Here is an 18,573-nt window from a genome sequence, read left to right as displayed (position 1 = left end):
TATACTGTTCAAAAGTGTTATATTAAAGACCTGTTATGCCTCAGAAATGTCTCATTTTTATTTCTGAAAAGCTTTTTATGTTTTGTGTCTATAGTTTCAAGAAAGTTACTCATTGGTCAGTTTACTGAATCATCTTTTGCTTCTGTTGCTTTTTGGAAAGTATTAAACTTATAGTGGTTTAGTATTTTGTATCAAAGTCAAAATACTACTTTGTTTACATTTTGTTACTTTATGACAAAAATTATTTTACATTTTATGATTCAGCTCTATTTCTTCAAGTTGAAAGCATCTAACATGACTTTAAACCATTATATATATGTTATAAAGTTCCTGTTTGCTCTTTCTAAAAATTTATTCCATACTGAGGCATAAAGAAAAAAAGACATTTTCCTTATTCAATATCCATACTGACAAAAGTTCTACAGAAACAGAAAGTAAAGAATAGGACCTATTATAAAGTATATGTCGCTTCTAACATTCAACCTTTACAATTAGCTGCCAAGTCAATTCCACTTTAACTTCCTGCTTGTAATAAGACACATTCACAATAACAATAAGAAACAATTAAGACACATACGTCCAACTTCTTTGTAAAGAAGAAAAAAACACTTCTATGAACAGGGAGCTGTCCATAAGACTGAGCACGCTCGACTATTCTCAGTGCTTGATAATAAGAAAAGGGGCATAAATCTGTAAAATGTAACTCAGAGTTGCAATACCTGTGCCCATCATGTTGAATTGTTTGTTTGTTTGATTGGGTTTTACGTCACACCGACACAGTATAGGTCATTTGGCAACGTTCCAGCTTTACTGGTGGAAGAAGACCTTCTGCGCATTATTTCAGACACGAACGGGCACCTGAGAAGAACCACCGCAATCCGTAAGCTAGCTGGATAGCTTCCTCACATGAAAGATGTCCCTGTCAAGATTCGAACCCACAGTGGCGAGGGGCAAATGGTTTGAAGTTAACGACCTTAACCACTAGGCCACAGACGCCCCTCATGTTGAATAACTACATTGAAAAAGTTTGTGAAGTCTCAACCAATTTCTTCAGTAGTTTTAGAGACACCACATTGCATGTAAATATTTTGTCGTCAGTGTTATGATGACAGTGCCACTTAAATGCTAGTGCCACTTCAATGCTAAGGGGAAACTGTCACAAAACATTCTGATCAACTTTCTTCAGTGCCTGATAGTAAAACATGAGCCATGTAATTATGTTCTTGGTTTACAATTGGCAATAATTCATCAAAACTCATGCTAATGTTACAGGTATTGGCTAGTGACCTGCAGCTATTGCACTTTTTAAATGAATATCTTTTGTGGCTGTTGAAAAATAATTTTTAGGATATTAAAGGGATTTAACTCAGTTACAATGCACACACCACAAAAATAGACTATAATTCTTTCAAAAGTCAAGCTAGAAAAAATAAAAATTTATCAAATTAATAAAATTTCTTTGAGAATCAGTGTGAACAGCTAGATCTCTGATGATTACCGGTATGTGAATGATCATACACCTGATTGCAAAATAAATTCACAGCATCACATTCTTGAACATTATTTATAGATACATCAGCATCTAACCCTGTACCTGCCTTTTGAATAGAGCTGATTTCCAAAATCTCTCACGTCTTTTTATATGTCCCATCATATCATGACTCTGACTTTTAAACATCATTACATCAATAGTAGAATTCAATTTCCAAGCTCAGGCTTGTGTTTTTTTCCTTGCAATTGAGCCAATGTTTTATCACTTTGCATTTTATCAAATGTTAAGTCACTTTGTATTTCTGCAAAATTTATCATCACCCTAACATTTGCCTTTCACTGAGCCAAGTTTATCACTTTGTGTTTAATCAAACTTTAAGACATTCTAAATTTTCTGCAAAATTTATCATCACCCTAACATTTGCCTTTCACTGAGCCAAGTTTATCACTTTGTGTTTAATCAAACTTTTAAGACATTCTAAATTTCTGCAAAATTTATCATAACCCCTAACATTTGCTTCACTTCACCCTCCTCAGCTTGCAGATCATCACTGGCATATTTTTTGAAGTAATTCCAATCTTTTTTCGTTCCAGTAAAGCTTCTTCTATCTGAATCAGAAAAAGGAATATAATAATTATGAGGTACCGGTAATATAGATTCTAGAAGTATTTAGAAGATAACACCAATGGCTATTTAAGTTGAGTAAAAGTCTTGTCCTTTGCAATGACAAGAAAGTTACTGACCTGTTTTTGTGATGGTACATCAACATGTGCAATAAAATGTGTCATGTCGGATTCCTCTGCAGTGCTCGGTTCTTCAACATCAGCATCCATATCTTCTTCCTGTAATCAAATACATATACTGATAACTATATGAGCAAACTTAAACTATCATCAGAAATATTCTTCAGAAGTAAATTACTATATCAGGGACAGTAACTCTTGTTTTACACAACTCACTTTTTACAAATGCTTTATGAGTTTAAGGTTTGAGTCGGTACATAATTATACAAATACCATTAAAGCACCATAACTCATGGTTGCAACAGTTACAAGGAATCTTCTATAAACTATCAGGTGGATAGAACACTCACCTTTTCTTATTCAAATATTTATCAATTTTATTCTTTCTAAGTTAACAAAGCAGAAAAGTTAAATGCATGAATAATGAGGTTTTGCACAAGAAGCCTTGACCCTTAGCCTTCTTGTAACGACTGCATCTACATCCGTTTTAGACCCCTGATCATAGTCTGCACTATTTGCAATTCAGTTAGTTAATATTTTGAGTTTTCCCTTAAAATTATGAATGGTTTTGACCAAATTGAAAGGAAAAGTGATATAGAAATATCATTTTTATATTTAACCGAAATGAATTTGACATGAATGGCCTTCCATAATTTTGCTCTGAATATCTACATTTTAAGATGGAATCAGTATGATGTTTTAATTTTATATATAATGATCTAATTAATGTTAAGTAAACAATGGTGGTAACTCAGAAGAGCTCGATCGAAAAGCAACTTTGCTTTAAAGTGGCTAAACTCAAGAAGGTGCAAAATCCAAATTATATTTCAGAAAAATTTATGTTTTTCATAAAAATTAACACAAATATCGAAGCATACTGCTTCTTTATTTAGCTGTGCCAAGTTAATATCATACTTCTCTCTCAAACAATCTTGGTACTTCTGAAGTTTCCTCAGAATCTTCAGTTTTTTCTCCTCTAGCAATCTGTTCTTGTTTCTCTTTCCATGCTCGTACCTTCTCTGCTATTGCTACAATGATAAATCGCTTGCTATTTTACTGCAATTTCAACACAGTTTTGGTAGTATCTCTGCAGTCTGTCAATCTTTAATGAATATCTAATCAGTAATTATCAATGCCTCTGCAAGTGACTGACTGCTAATCCCGCATGATGTCTGAATCAGAGGTGAGAGACAAATGACCATTAGACTTGATACCCTAGATCAATTGTCAAAAAGAAATTTCGCCTCATCCAAGGATTGAACCAATGACCCCTGGTTTACAACCCACCATAGTATTTAATAAATATCACATAATGTAAACAAATTTCATACATCTAGAAAACAAAAGCTGGAATTAAAGGAACTTCACTGAGGTTCACCAGCATAAAAATATAATACTTCAAAAATTCTTTCACAGATCTTCTGGGACATATGACAAGGAAAAAATTTATAGTATTAATTAAAGTATTATAGTCTGAATTGAATTGAAATTTGATTTCTTGTGCAATTCTTTGCCAGATTTCAGTTTATAGCATTTAAATGCCTTTAATTTTGCGTAATTTTGCACGCTTCAAATGACTGTTCTGGTAGAATAAAGTAGGCAAATGATCTGAAATTTGTAATTGACCTAAATCAAAAGGTATACAAATCTCGAAAAATTTATTACCAGTCATGTTAAAAACAAGAGGGCCATGATGGCCCTGAGGTCGCTCACCTGTATATAGTTACCCGGAGCAAGGCCAGTTTAAACTCAAGGGCTTTTATTTGAACAAACTTGGAAGACACCCATTAGAAGATTTTTCATGATGTTAAGTTTTTACTATACACATATAATGAAAAACAATGACCTCCCCCACCCCCCACCCCCGGCAGGGCTAATTTTAACCAAAGGGCTTTTATTTGAACAAACTTGGTAGACACCTATAAGAAGATGTTTCATGCTTAACATCTAAGCTCTAACTCATTGGGTTTTTCAAAAGAAGATTTTTTAAGTTTTTACTATACACATATAGTTAAAAACAATGACACCCCTGGGGCGGGGCCAGTTTTGACCCCAGGGCTTTTATTTGAACAAACTTTGTAGACACTTAGTAGAAGATGTTTCATGCTTAATATCTAAACAGTAGCTATTTGGGTTTTTTCAAAGAAGATTTTTAAGTTTTTGCTATACACATATAAGGAAAATCAATGACCCCCGGGGCGGGGCCAATTTTGACCCTAGGGCTTTTATTTGAACAAACTTTGTAGACACTCACTAGAAGATGTTTTATGCTTAATATCTAAACTCTAGCTATTTTGGTTTTTTCAAAGAAGATTTTTTAAGTTTTTGCTATACACATATAAGGAAAATCAATGACCCCCAGGTCGGGGCCAAGATTAACCCCAGGGCTTTTATTTGAACAAACTTGGTAGACACCCATTTGAACATGATTCATGCTAAATATCTAAGCTCTAGCTCTTTGAGTTCTTTAAAAGAAGATTTTTTTAAGTTTTTACTATATGCATATAGGGAAAATCAATGACCCCCTGGGGCCAATTTTGACCCCAGGGCTTTTATTTGAACAAACTTGGTAGACACTCACTAGAAGATGTTATATGCCAAATATCTAAGCTCTAGCTCTTTGGGTTTTTTAAAAGAAGATATTTAAAGTTTTTTCTTTCGGTTTTTTCTTTCGGTTGCCATGGCAACCAGAGTTCTGCATGGAATTAAATTCTTTGAACAATTTTTAAAGGTGACCACCAAAGGAACATTCCTGTGAAGTTTGGATGAAATTGGCTTGGTGGTTTATGAGGAGATGTCATTTAAAGTAAAAGTTTACGGAGGGATGGACGGACGACGGACGAAAAGCGATCACAAAAGCTCATCCTGTCACTTTGTGACAGGTGAGCTAAAAATCAGTCGAGTCCCTTTAATAAATTCTGTTATAATCTTCAAAATTAAAATTGTAAAGAAACTATGCTTTGAAATCAGCAAGTCAAAATATAAAATGCCACATTCATGCCTACCCAAAACAAACACAAACATATATACAATCCATTATAATATTTTCACCTCTTCCCTTTGAAGTACCTATGACATAACATTTAAAAATGATAATACATTGTACATGATTTAAATTAACTTTAAATTCTAAGCTAAATTCACAATCAAGCTAAATGAAGTAACATTTCAAACTAAAATCAATCTAAGTTTCTATATTGGTATATATGGTTATCTTAAACCTTTCTTTTCTGCTTCTTTTTCTAGAGGTATAATAACACCATCATCTTCATCTCTGTAACCATAATAATCAGCATCTATATCCTTCATCAACTCTCCTCGTGTCTTTCTAGGTGGTGGGGGAGCTGTAACACACACAAGCAAAATACTGTACAAACTCATTTATTAGATGCATTTTTGGCTATCCTGATTTTGGCATCAAAATAGGGACTGTGTCTTATAAGCATGACTTTATAAGGGATAACTAAAGAAATGCTAGATCGAAGTTATTTTGAAACCATACATGGACATTCCCCTTTTAGCAATCTATCAGACACCATTAACTTTTGTTTTCTGAACTGTATCTTCTAAGCTAAGAAACTCTAGAAATCTGTTGGTGATATGGAGACTTTCCAGCTTTACTGGGACAGAGACCAAAGATGCCCTTTGCTATATCATTTCAGGCACAAATAGACACCCGAGTAGAACTGCTGACATTTTATAAGCTAGCTGGATAGCTTCCTCACATGAAAGAATCCAAAACCGCTATCAGGATTCGAAGCCATAGTGGTGAGGGGCTAGTGGATAGAAGTCAACGCCCTTAACCAATTGGACACGTATGCTCATCACACTGGTGAGGGGCTATGATTCTGGTAATTCAGCAACTTAAACCTGTTGTCAAAAGTGCCCCCAATGATTATTATTTGGGCTTTTATCTATAAATTTTCATTTGGAGTTTCTTACTTTATAACACATTTTAAATATCTTAAATATCTTACGTTCTTGTTCAAACAATTCTCTAACACCAGGCAGATCTTTTGCTGCCCCAAAATATCTGAAAAAAAAAAGAAAGATAAAATATACAATGCCAAAGGGTATAAAGCTTTATTAGCCAGTCTGTCATTGGTCAAATATTGGTTTGATTCTTGACAAAGTTTACATTACCCTGTTTATTTTAAAAGGATAGTCCTTTTCGCCAGTTAATTTCAGTTTATGGGTGTTGCACATATGCAAAATTATCACTTCACTTACTTAAATTAGGAATAGCATATTGGGGGATGTGTTTTATCCTGTTTTCTAATATCTTTCAACTATATTAAATTACACATCAAATAAACACACTGATTCAATTAAGACATTCTATTCTTTATTCTAAACACATTTGTTATTTAGACTACCCTTAACTTTAATTATGAACTAGAAATACATATGTGATTCTAGATTTGAATTTAAAGACAATTTCAGACACCAAATATCAAATAACTTAAACTTTCAACAATTATAACAGAAAAAGTCTCACTTATAGCCTCTATTCCCTGGGACTTCTTTTCCTTCATGGTCTAACATTTTTGGTCCAATTTTCTGTGATAAAAAAAAGTTACATTTTTCAAAATATCATGGAAAGTGGCCTGTAGAATACAAAGAATAATAAAAAGAAATGAAAAATGTGTTAAGATTATCCATTTCTTCAGGCTTAAACTCACGAAAACTTGAAAGTAAAACTGAAAAGTACATCTTTTGGATATGATAATCGCTAGAAGGCAAACATACAAAGATACAATAATAGAAAACAATAAAAATTTATATATAAAGGAAGGTACATCATAACAGTAACTGTATGATGGTTCCAATGGTCAGCAATGAACCAAAAATTGATTTATAACATATAAATGCCACAAGCGTGATTTCTATCGAGCAAAATTGTTTCTGAAGGTCTTCTTTCCATAAAAACATATAACTTCATACCCTGTAGTCTGGTCCATCCAGTTCCTTTATTCTGTCCTCCCAATGTCCCTTCTCTCGTAATAGTTTGTTGATTTCATCATTTATGTCTCGTAATTTAAACTCTCCCAAACCAGCTGTAAACAAAAAGAATTCATGCACTTTGATTTAAAAAAAAAATTAAATTCTCTGCTAAACTTTGTCAGGATTTCAAAATTGGAACATTATACTGTTTCAGGACCTCTTTAGTTATTTACATCACGATTCAGAACTGTTCACAATATAGGTGAGAGACTGTGTAAACAGCCGTATAGCTCAGATGGTAGAGTTGTGAACCATTATTCTGAGGCCGAGACTGAGGGTCTCGGTTTAAAGTCCTGGTTAGGCTGCACTTTTGATACTTTGATTCCTGGTCTAATATATAAAAGTTAATAATGTTTGTCATAAGAGTAACATGTTTTGACCAACAAAAAATCAAGCAAACAAACATTTCTTTGTAATATTTCGAGGACATAAAAAAACATCAAAATGAAATCAATGAAAAAAAATAACATGCAATATTACGAATTTTTTTGTTAACCACAGGTTTGCTGTAGATCAGAAAAAGAGATAAAATTTGAGTGGTAAAACAACTTTCAGCGCTCATGTTGCAACTTTGTTATCTGCATAGGGCAAATCTGGGCAGACATTTTAAATGTATTTTGAAAAACAAAAAAGTGTTTGTGACTATGTAATATTTATGTTCTGTACACTTTTATTTTGATAATCTCAACTGATTAACTTACCATTCTGTATCTGTGCAACCTTCTTTGAGATTTCTCCAATAATTTGACGGCGGAATTTCTCCGCCTTCTTCACATCATCACATTCAGTTGCCAAATATGGACGCCGCTCCTGATAACGACAATAAATAAACACAACAACATTAAACAGAAAAGACAGAAACCTTTTAAAAGGTACAACTACACGCTATGATGAGAAATATAGAATATAATGTTTGTTATTATAAACTATCATATAAATATAATAAACAATAAATTTTTATATATATTTTTTTGCAATATAAACCCAAAAACATATTTTTGCCCCTTTTCATAATTAAGACAGAAAATGCAAAAGTAAAAACATGTATGTATAAGTAATCTGCAACCTAATGTAAAGTGATAACTTACCACTTCTTTCTTGTCATCCAAATGAGCAGCCCTCCATCGTGCCAAGGCAGTCCTATAAAATCATATCATGTCAATTATGCCTCTTAGGCAATTGTTTCAGATAAATTAACTTCAAACTGAAATTCATCTTAAATGCAAAGTGCTGGTGATTTTTGTGTTCTTTTGTTGTTGTTGTTGTAAGATATGAAATGTCTTCCTATTGAAAAAAGAAAGAACTTTCAAAGCAAAGGAAACAAGATTTTGGTGAGACTGGGCAGAGTGAACAAAATACCACTTCAGGGCTTTTTTTTTCACAGGTGTGGGAAGCAGCCCTGACCTTAATTTTGGGGGAAAATGACCAGGTATATTTGCAAAATGGGAAGAAAAAAATTGATGTAAATTCAATTTTTGGGGAAAACTGCATGATTTTAAAGAATTTTTCTTTAGGGATAATGGGGAAGCAGCCGTATTACAGCCCCTGCTATAGAAGGAAAAAAAGCCCTGTCACTTATCTTCATGTTCCCAAAAATTATTTTTTGATCTCTTTTTGTGAATAAATAAATCTAATAAAACACATTATTAATTATTATCATTATAAAAGTCTTATTAAATCATAATGCACTTGCATCAAAATTTTAAAATACGATAATCATTTTATGTAAAAGTATATATAGCTTATATCTAGCTTATTTTTAACATGTTTTAACGCAAAAATCTGGCATCATGATCATGGTTATTTTATGTCTTGTAAAGAAAACAATAAAAAAAAAATGTATTCTGATTGATAAGTGACGTATTATTTTGTTACACAAGTAAATTACTCTTCAATTCACTGCATAATATTTAAGCATGCAGTCTCTGTATTCTGTTCTATAGTTGAGAAATAAACTTTTGAAAACTCACATTGCCTTTTCACTATTTCTTGCCTGAAAAGAGAAGAAAAACTAGTTAATAGTCAGAAACCATAATTTTTAAAAATAAAAATTGTGACAATTTAATTCAACTCATATGAAGCTGCTTGCTAAATATCTGTAATAGTAAATAGCAAATTGTCCCATTTTGTTAACTCAACATTTGAGAATAAACTTTATTCAAGTTGAAAGCCTTTTGCATTTATACTCAACATCACTAATTCCGCGTCATCACTTACATGTATTTCACGGTAATAGCATATTTTCATATGACCAGTGTTAAAATTGGTCAAAATAGACATATTTTATTCAAACACCTTAACAACAAAGTTTTTGTGCAAAATAATTTAAATCTATAGATTTTTACGTAAAACTGAACAACATTTTACAAACTTCTGCAAAAAACAACAATAGTCCATTAAAATTGTGGATACGTCTGAAACAATCATCATTTTCTAAATGTTCTTGTTTGTTGAAAGAATAAATTTTGAGTTACAATGTAAAGATACTTTTAATTCTTAAAATTATGCAAAATAACATAAAGAAATTTTAACTGAAACATGAAAAAACTGAAATAAAACACCATTACCGCGAGTTAAATGATGACATACTGTTTTCAAAATGGCCGACACATGGTCTACATCTGACAAATTAAAACTTATTTTGATTGAATATATTGTTGTTTCCTTGTGTCATATAGCAGAAAAATGACTAAATGATACAGTTTATGACAGTTTTTGTAGTGTAAGTTTATTGTTTGTGTTCTTTACTGTTTTAAAGTGTTAAGTACCGTGAACTAAGAGGAGCACAGTATACTCAGTTTATGCTCATTCGATATTGATTTTGCTATTTTATTAAAATAAACCACATCATTATCAAACAACTGGCAGATAAACCAAAATAGTTTATCCAAAAAAAAGATTCAATTCACAAATTCGAAAAAAAATAACTAAACACTATTTAGTGATTTACCAATACTTTCTGTACATTCAAGATGTTAGCACTGGGGAATTCACCTACATGATGTGTAATATTATAGAGATAAGTTTGTTTTGGATTCAAATGAAATAAAAGAGATATTACAAGGGAAAAAAAAGATTTAAAATCAATGTACAAATAATTCCACGCAAATATATGTAAACTAGAACTATCGCTGAATGCGATTCATACCCCCACCTATGTCCTTGACAGAAGATGACTTGGAAATGTTTTTAAGGGAATAACTTAAGTGGCACAAATACATAAAAAGAAATTATCTCTGGTGAAAAAATACTAATTGTACAGGTAATAGTATAAATATATATTATCAAATCATGTTCGAAACATTTACAAATAACCTTTAATTTTCCCAATGTACTAAACATTTTATTTATAAGTCAATATTTGACCTTCAAGTGTGGCCTTGAATCTGGCACAAGGGTAAGATGGGTTTTGCACATCGCCCAGTTGGGTTTAGCATTTGAGTAAAGTTTGAAGAAAATCCTTCCATTAGTATAGAATTTATATAGCTGACACAACATATTGTCTAGAATTGATTTGTATGTAAATTTGAAGACTTAAAAAGGGGCATAACTTTGTCAAAATGCAATACAGAGTAATGAAACTTAACCTGCATGTCTTATTTGCTACACCTCATATATCTTTTAAGTTTCAAGCAAATACCTGTACTAGTTTCAGAAATATTCAAGTACATGTTTAAATTTAAGAACATTTTCTAAGTCAATTTTTGACCTTCAAGTGTGACCTTGACCTTTAGCCGGAACAAAGGTGACATGAATTTTGCACATAACCTTGTTGAGGTGAACATTTGAGTAAAATTTGAAGAAAATTCTTCCATTAGTATAGGATTTATAGAGCGGACACGACATAGTTTCTAATACTTGATTGTATGCAAATTTGAAGACTTAAAAAGGGGCATAACTTTGTTAAAATGCAATACAGAGTTATGAAACTTGACCAGCATATCTTAATTGTGACACTTCATATATATTACAAGTTTAAAGTAAATACCTTTTTTAGATTCAGAAATATTCAAATAAATGTTAAAATTTAAGAATATTTTCTAAGTCAATTTTTTACCTTCAAGTGTGACCTTGACCTTAAGCCGGCATCAGGGTGCCATGGGTTCTGCACATCCCCATGTTGTGGTGAACATTTGAGCCGAGATTGACCTTGAAATTTTTGACCTTCAAGTGTGACCTTGACCTTTAGCCGGCACAAAGGTGACATGAATTCTGCACATCCCCTTGTTGAGGTGAACATTTGAGCCAAGTTTGAAGAAAATCCTTCAATTAGTGTAGGACTTACAGAGCGGACACAACATATTGTGTAATATTTGATTGTTTGATATTTGACCTTCAATTGTGACCTTGAACTTGAGCTGACACATGGGCAACATGAGTTCTGCACATCCCCTTGTTGAGGTGAACATTTGAGCCAAGTTAGAAGAAAATCTTTCAATTAGTGTAGGACTTACAGAGCGGACACGACATACTGTGTAATATTTGATTGTTTGATATTTGACCTTCAATTGTGACCTTGACCTTAAGCTGACACATGGGCAACATGGGTTCTGCACATCCCCTTGTTGAGGTGAACATTTGAGCCAAGTTTGAAGAAAATCTTTCAATTAGTGTAGGACTTACAGAGCGGACACGACATACTGTCTAATATTTGATTGTGTTTGATATTTGACCTTCAATTGTGACCTTGACCTTGAGCTGACACATGGGCAACATGGGTTCTGCACATCGTCTTGTTGAGGTGAACATTTGAGCCAAGTTTGAAGAAAATCCTTCAATTGGTATAGGAGTTATAGAGATACAAAAATGGAGACGAACCGACGGACGGACAGACCGACCGACGCGACAAAGCAAATCCATTATAGCCCCCCCCACATTTTGTGGTGGGGGTATAATAACAAGGTTAGGAAGAAAATATCTCTATTTATTAATGCAGGTGCCACTATGTCTGTTTTAAATTTATAGATTTTCATAATAAAAAATTTAATTTTTGTAAAATTTGAGAAAGACAGCAAAGGAAGATTGATTATTTTCTAACACATCAAGTTTTACCACCCTACATGGTAAAATAAAATTATAATAATAAAATAATCGAAAAATATCACATAATTTAATGCTGGTATCACATTAGGTGTAATTTCCTAAAAACTAAATCCATAACATAATAGAAAATGGTGTTTAGATAGGTTTTCAAAAAGGGCAATACATGTTTCGCTTTATTAAGCTTCAACAGTAGATATCATAAATAAAGATAATGTCCAAAAATAAGATATCCGAAATGTATACTCTTTTAGAAAACTTTCAATCCGACTCATTCTATCGTGATATAAAAAAATTGTTATATTTAACAAAAAAATAAGATATATAAGGAAATAACTTACCATGTCTGAAAAGTATAAACTTTGTTTTTCTCACAAAGAAATTAAAAAATAAATTCTACGTTTCTCTTTATCGTCACAGTCACGCCGACGCTTGTTCTTTCAATTCACTAAGAGCGTTTGTTGACATAGAAAATCAGTAAAAAAAACGTGTTTTACAATTATATGAAAAATAATAACACAAGGGATAAATTTATTCATTTTGTCTTCTTCTAGTTTACCGTTGATCAATTATCAACGTTTGATCAAAATGGTAGGAACATTTTCAACAGTATTATCACAGAATTAATAAAAATAATATGATTTCGCGATATGATTTTCTAATGTGGGCTTCTAACAGGGGTAGCTATTAGCGCAGCTTCAGAGATAATATATTATGGCATAATGTATATAACATTTCAATCCATTCTGCATTCAAAAACATTCATGTGTTCTGTCTAGGACACTGAGGAGTGTGTTTTTATCTTCTATATATTTCTTTAACATGTTTAATGAACAGTTACACTGTGCATTGGATTAGCCTAATTATTAAGCGTGAAAGGTTTAACTAACTGTTTTTTTGTGCCCCCACTTTAGTGGCTGGCATTTAGATTTACCCTTGTCTATCCGTCCTTCCTTCCGTTCGTTCTCTTTTGTGTCGCACGTAACTCAAAAAGTATGGCTTAAAAAGGGCTTGGCCCTTCCATCAGAGCCCAGAATCATCCTACAGGTATCCTACAGGTATTAGACCTAGAGTCATGAGACTTTAAAGGAATGTTGATCAGCATGTGCAGTTGTGCACCTAGGTATTTTCGTGTGGATTTATTTAGTAATTTTAGAGAAATTGCCCTTGACTTAGTAAAAATTTGCAATTTTCAACTTGTGTGGCATGTAACTCAAAAAGGATTTGACCTAGAGTCATGAAACTTTACAGGAATGTTGATCAGCATGTGCAGTTATGCACCTGGGTATTTTCGTATGGATTTATTTAGTATTTTTAGAGTTATTGCCCTTGACTTAGTAAAAATTTGCAATTTTCAACTTGTGTGGCACGTAACTCAAAAAGGATTTGACCTAGAAACATGAAACTTTACAGGAATGTTGATCAGCATGTGCAGTTGTGCACCTGGGTATTTTCATGTGGATTTATTTAGTATTTTTAGAGTTATTGCCCTTGACTTAGTAAAAATTTGCAATTTTCAACTTGTGTCGCATGTAACTCAAAAAGGATTTGACCTAGAGTCATGAAACTTTACAGGAATGTTGATCAGCATGTGTAGTTGTGCACCTGGGTATTTTTGTGTGGATCTATATAGTATTTTTAGAGTTATTGCCCTTGACTTATAAAATTTTTGCAATTTTTAACTTGTGTCGCATGTAACTCAAAAAGAATTTGACATAGAGACTAAGAGTCATGAAACTTTACAGGAATGTTGATCAGCATTTGTAGTTGTGCACCTTGGTATTTTCATCAGGATTTATTTAGTATTTTTAGAGTTATTGCCCTTGACTTAGAAAATTTTTGCAATTTTCAACTTGTGTCGCATGTAACTCAAAAAGGATTTGACCTAGAGTCATTAAACCTTCTGAGAAGGTTGCACAGCATATGTAGTTGTGCACCTGGGGTTTTGCTTCTGGATTTATCCAGTATTTGTTGAGTTATTTCCCTTGACTTAGTAAAAACCGTTTCATTATGTTGTTATTTGTTCCTTGAGAGCTTCAGTTAGAATCAACCAACTTTACAGGAATAATGATCAACATCACTAAATTACAGGAATAATGATCAACATCACTGTGAAGCTATGCACCTGGGACTTTGCATGTGGATTTCATTCAATTTTGTTAGAGTTATTGCCCTTTACTTACAGTAGTACAGTGTTTCTTCCAGCTCCAATTTTTGGGGGTCATTTTTGACCCCCTGTATCAGATTTTAGGGGTCCCTTGAAATTTTTGAGGGTCATGCCAAACCATATATTTATTAACCAAGAAGTACATAAAAGAACTGGAACCACTAATTTATTAGCCTATTTCATATAAATCATTCAGCCATTGAAAAATAATAGATGAATAGAAAAGAAAATGTTGCATAAAATAATTTGAAGAATCTCTATAAACAGAAGAAAAATAATTCTTTAATGAATTTCATTACCCCCAGCTAGCTACTGTAATTCATGCAGCGTAATATGTACTGACAACTTTAAATCTTAATCATCCTTTCCATATTTGGTCATATAGCTATGTCACTAGCAGTACTGTATACAGGTAACAATTGAGAGAGAGATGTGTAGTACATACGAGTTTGTTTTGAAAATTAGATAATTAATTGATAGAAAAGTGGACAATAATTGGATAAAATTATATTGTCCTCTTGGATGCATGAAAAGGAATTTTTGTCTGATTAATGGACAATTAAATTGGAAGGTATTAAGTCGTAAAATCAAAGCAGTGCATGATTTGTATTTTAATTTGTTAAATAGTTTGCAATGGATTTGAAATTGTCATAATTTGAGATTTACTGTAAATTAATGGAGAATAAATAACTGCGTCACTGGAAACACACAAATTGAGTCTCATTGCGTCAAGGCAGTAAAAAAATGAGTCAAAAACGCACTCTGGAAGAAACACTGGTAGTATAAATTTGCAATTTTCAACATGTTCATGCATAGCTCCAAAAGTATTTGACTTGTAGGCCTGAAAGTTTACAAGAATGTTGGTCAGCATGTGTACTTATGCACCTTGGGCTTTGCTTGTGAATTTATTCAGTATTTGTAAAGTTCTTGCCCTTTACTTAGTAAAAGATTTTTATTTTATAACTTGCCCAGAGTCATAAGATTGACAACAGTGGCGTTTGGAGGCACCCATGTCCTATGGACACATTTCTAGTTTTATACTACTGTCAAACTGTTGCACCATATTTTAATGTAATCATTTTTCATCGTAAAAGTCAATTGATAACTTTTAGTAAAATGAATATAGTCGATCGGGTCTTATCATACTATTAATGATGTTAAAAGAAGAGGGAAGGCATTTATTAGTCCCCTACCGGTTTACCGGAGGGGACTTTAGGTTTACCCTCCGTCCGTCTGTCCGTCCGTCATTCCGTCCGCTCTTAGGGGAGAGACATTGTGGGGTATTTCTTAAGTCTATATGGTATTTATGGGGTTAAAATCACATGTGGGGTCGACCCCACATGCTGATTGAGATTGATCGTTATTTTTGTCGTTCTGGGGTCTAGAAAAAAGACCCCACAAATTAAAACCTATTGTTGGTTGGACTCGGAGTACGGACAACACCGTAAATTCCACAAAAATTCCAAGGGAGACTAATCTTAGATGTTTTCTTATCACGTGATGCAAAACTAATCGAGTGCTTCGGCTTTTTCCATAGGGAGGTCATTTTGAGCATGCGCACTTCGCCGGCGTATGCACATGTGTAATAATGGCTGCCTTGTCAAGGTAAGAGTTTGCTTGTGCTGTTTTATTTTTATGTACTATTAAGGTTTGTGGTGTCTTTTAGGAAATATTTATGTTACATCCGGGTCACAAATATCCGGGTCAAACCGTGAATTACTTCCGTCTCGCCATTTTTCAACGCGTCTTTATGTAATTCAGAGTGGGTGGAGTAGTGTTGAACAGTTAAAATTTGAATACTACTAACGACTATACGCTAATAAAAATGGAAAGTTTAAGCATTGATTTTTTGAATTCAATACTTCTGTTTATAATCGCATGTATTTTACTAACAATTTTAATTGTATTCCATTCGTTGGAACGAAGTTTAAATTACCATGGCTCCAATTAGGTCTATAGAAGTGCTGATTGTGTCCAAACCAGTTGTTTGGAACTTAAAATTGATGATGTCCTACATGCTTTTAAATGGATTAGGCTGTAGATTTATATCTCGGTTCATTAAAAATGAAATACTCCAAGAAATGTATGGGTTTGAAATATATGAGCAATCAGAAGTTCAGGAAATAATGGCATTCTGTGAGTTTTATAACATTAATGTCAATATAAGTGCAACAGTTTGCAGAACTTGCCTTAAGACAGCCAACTACAGGTATATATTTGAATGTGTGATATTTTTCTTTTGCTATTTATATTTTTCTACTTACAAAAAAAGTTAAAATGTTATTTAAATATATGGTATGCCTTTTATAATGCATATTTTTTTGCCTGTTATTGACAGTGTGAAATCCCTGGCATTGTAAAAGGAAAAGAGTCAACTCGGCCCTATACCAACTCGGCACGGGTCAACTCGGCACGGGTCAACTCGGCCCACTTTACAAAAATATATAGAGCTATAACGTATTTACTTTGCTTTGCATGTTGTTAAGGTAAATGAATAATAAGAAATATCTTATTATATTATATAATGATGAGCATTGTACCTCTGCTGAAATAAAATATGTTTAGAAAAAAAAGTTATTTATTTGTCTTGCAGATTCGATAAAATTAATATAGACACAGGCACGATTATCGAACCTGGGAAGAAAAAAATATGAACAGATTGATAAAATATCTTCATATATTTTCTTCCCAGGTCCGAAACTTGTGCCTGTGAATATAAGATATAATAAAAATGTGTTTCCTTAGATGCATTTTGTTTGTAAAGTAATTTTCAAAAAAATATGAAACAAAAAGTGTTTACTTAATAGCATAAGCTTCTAATTAATTGCAGGTGGTCACTAATCAAATTTGAATGAATGAGTCAATCATAATTATCACCTAATTAATCGGTATCTTTAACATACACATTGATCAATAAAAATAGCCCGTGACAATAGGAGTCCTTTGATGTCCTTTACCCATTTTCAAAAGTGGGCCGAGTTGACCCGTGCCGAGTTGGAACAGGGCCGAGCTGACTCGGGGGCCGAGTATGTTTTAGGGCCGAGCTGACCCGGATTCTTGTAAAATATGTTGAAAGTCTCTCATTCTACAGGATGTACTATGTGCAGGAAACAATTATTATTTTCTACTCTTTACTTCATTAAATACTACTTTAAATTACGAAGGGACTGTAGGAGTATTTGATCTGATTTTACACACTAATTATATTCCCAACCAATTTTTCCTCCATTTTTTTCTTTAAGTTTTTGGGTTAAATGTCTATAATGTATGGGGTTAACATTGTTGTCAATGATAATTTCAAATTTGGGGTTTTTATCATAAACTTTTTTTGTCTATCAAGTTGGGGGGGCAAATTTTTCCCCACATTTAACTTTACAAATTTTTCCATATAAGGTGTTTTTCATCAGTACCTTTAATTTTTTATTTTTTTTTTCATCATTTTCATTTCCCATTTATTTAAATTTTTTTTTCCCAAAATAAGTTTTTCAAATTAACTTCATTATTTTTAAATAATTTTTTTTTTTTTTTTTCTAGAAAGGGGGTTTTTTTTTCCCAACTTTATTTATTTTTTTTTGTCCATAATTTTTTTCAAAAATTTTAATTTTTATAATTTTTTTTTTTTTTTCCATAAAGGGTGGGGTACACCCTAAAAAAGTCAAATTGTGTACTTTTTTTAAAGGCTTCCAAATAAAAAGTCTTAAACCTTTAATTGACTCTTTTTTAAAAGTATTAAAATTTCTGCTTAGTGCTTGAAAAGTTTTGAATGACATGAATATATATAAAAAAAAAAATTATTATTTTTTTGCACTGATAAAGGGCATATAGCCGAAACATATGCAAAAAAAAATTACTGAATGTTCGGTTTGGTTCATTTTCTGTTTATAGAAATTTACATGTATGTAATGTCGGTAAAATCCACAGTTACAAAAAAAAATTTTGTATAAACAAAACAATAATTTTTGATATGTTTGCACAATGTAAAAACACAAATCCATGATTTGCGTACACTAAACCCCTATATAGGGCGTTATATTGCAAAATATAAAAGCACAAATACCAGTTTTTTTAAGTAAGGTCTTTTGGGGCCCAAAGGCGTGACAATACTTTTTTTAAATTAAACTCTTATC

The 18,573-nt window shown here is 32.5% G+C and overlaps 2 protein-coding genes across 2 annotated transcripts in view; one reads left to right on the top strand and one right to left on the bottom strand.

Annotated features, from left to right (window-relative positions):
• Positions 1-251: 251 nt before the first annotated feature.
• On the bottom strand, positions 252-12,726 carry LOC132717153 (pre-mRNA-splicing factor ISY1 homolog). Its single transcript, XM_060700563.1, has 11 exons — positions 12,621-12,726; positions 9,210-9,232; positions 8,328-8,379; positions 7,941-8,049; positions 7,180-7,292; positions 6,734-6,795; positions 6,213-6,268; positions 5,457-5,579; positions 3,151-3,263; positions 2,236-2,334; positions 252-2,100 (listed from the first exon to the last, which is right to left on the bottom strand). The coding sequence occupies exons 1-11, from the start codon at positions 12,621-12,623 to the stop codon at positions 2,011-2,013; spliced, it is 843 nt and encodes a 280-aa protein (XP_060556546.1). The 5' UTR covers positions 12,624-12,726; the 3' UTR covers positions 252-2,010.
• A 1-nt stretch (position 12,727) lies between these two features.
• LOC132717167 (U3 small nucleolar ribonucleoprotein protein IMP4-like) overlaps positions 12,728-18,573 on the top strand; it is a 28,241-nt gene continuing 22,395 nt past the window's right edge. The window contains exon 1 of the mRNA XM_060700591.1: positions 12,728-12,870. Within this exon, the coding sequence (XP_060556574.1) occupies positions 12,868-12,870 (3 nt within the window). The 5' untranslated portion in view covers positions 12,728-12,867. The remainder of the gene's footprint in view (positions 12,871-18,573) is intronic.

The sequence above is a fragment of the Ruditapes philippinarum genome, unplaced genomic scaffold, assembly GCF_026571515.1.
Source record: "Ruditapes philippinarum isolate M1 unplaced genomic scaffold, ASM2657151v2 ctg4496_1_1_1_1, whole genome shotgun sequence".
Taxonomy (NCBI): Eukaryota; Metazoa; Mollusca; class Bivalvia; order Venerida; family Veneridae; genus Ruditapes; species Ruditapes philippinarum.
The sequence above is the reverse complement of the archived record's forward strand: the minus strand, read 5'-3'. Positions and strand labels throughout refer to the sequence as shown.

Bases quoted from the DNA above. Each gene is read 5' to 3' on its own strand.
- LOC132717153 (XM_060700563.1), bottom strand. The intron at 6,269-6,733 runs GTGAGACTTTTT...TTTTTTTTTCAG, and splicing joins CCAGGGAATAGAGGCTATAA to ATATTTTGGGGCAGCAAAAG. The intron at 5,580-6,212 runs GTAAGATATTTA...TGTGTGTTACAG, and splicing joins AGAATTGTTTGAACAAGAAC to CTCCCCCACCACCTAGAAAG.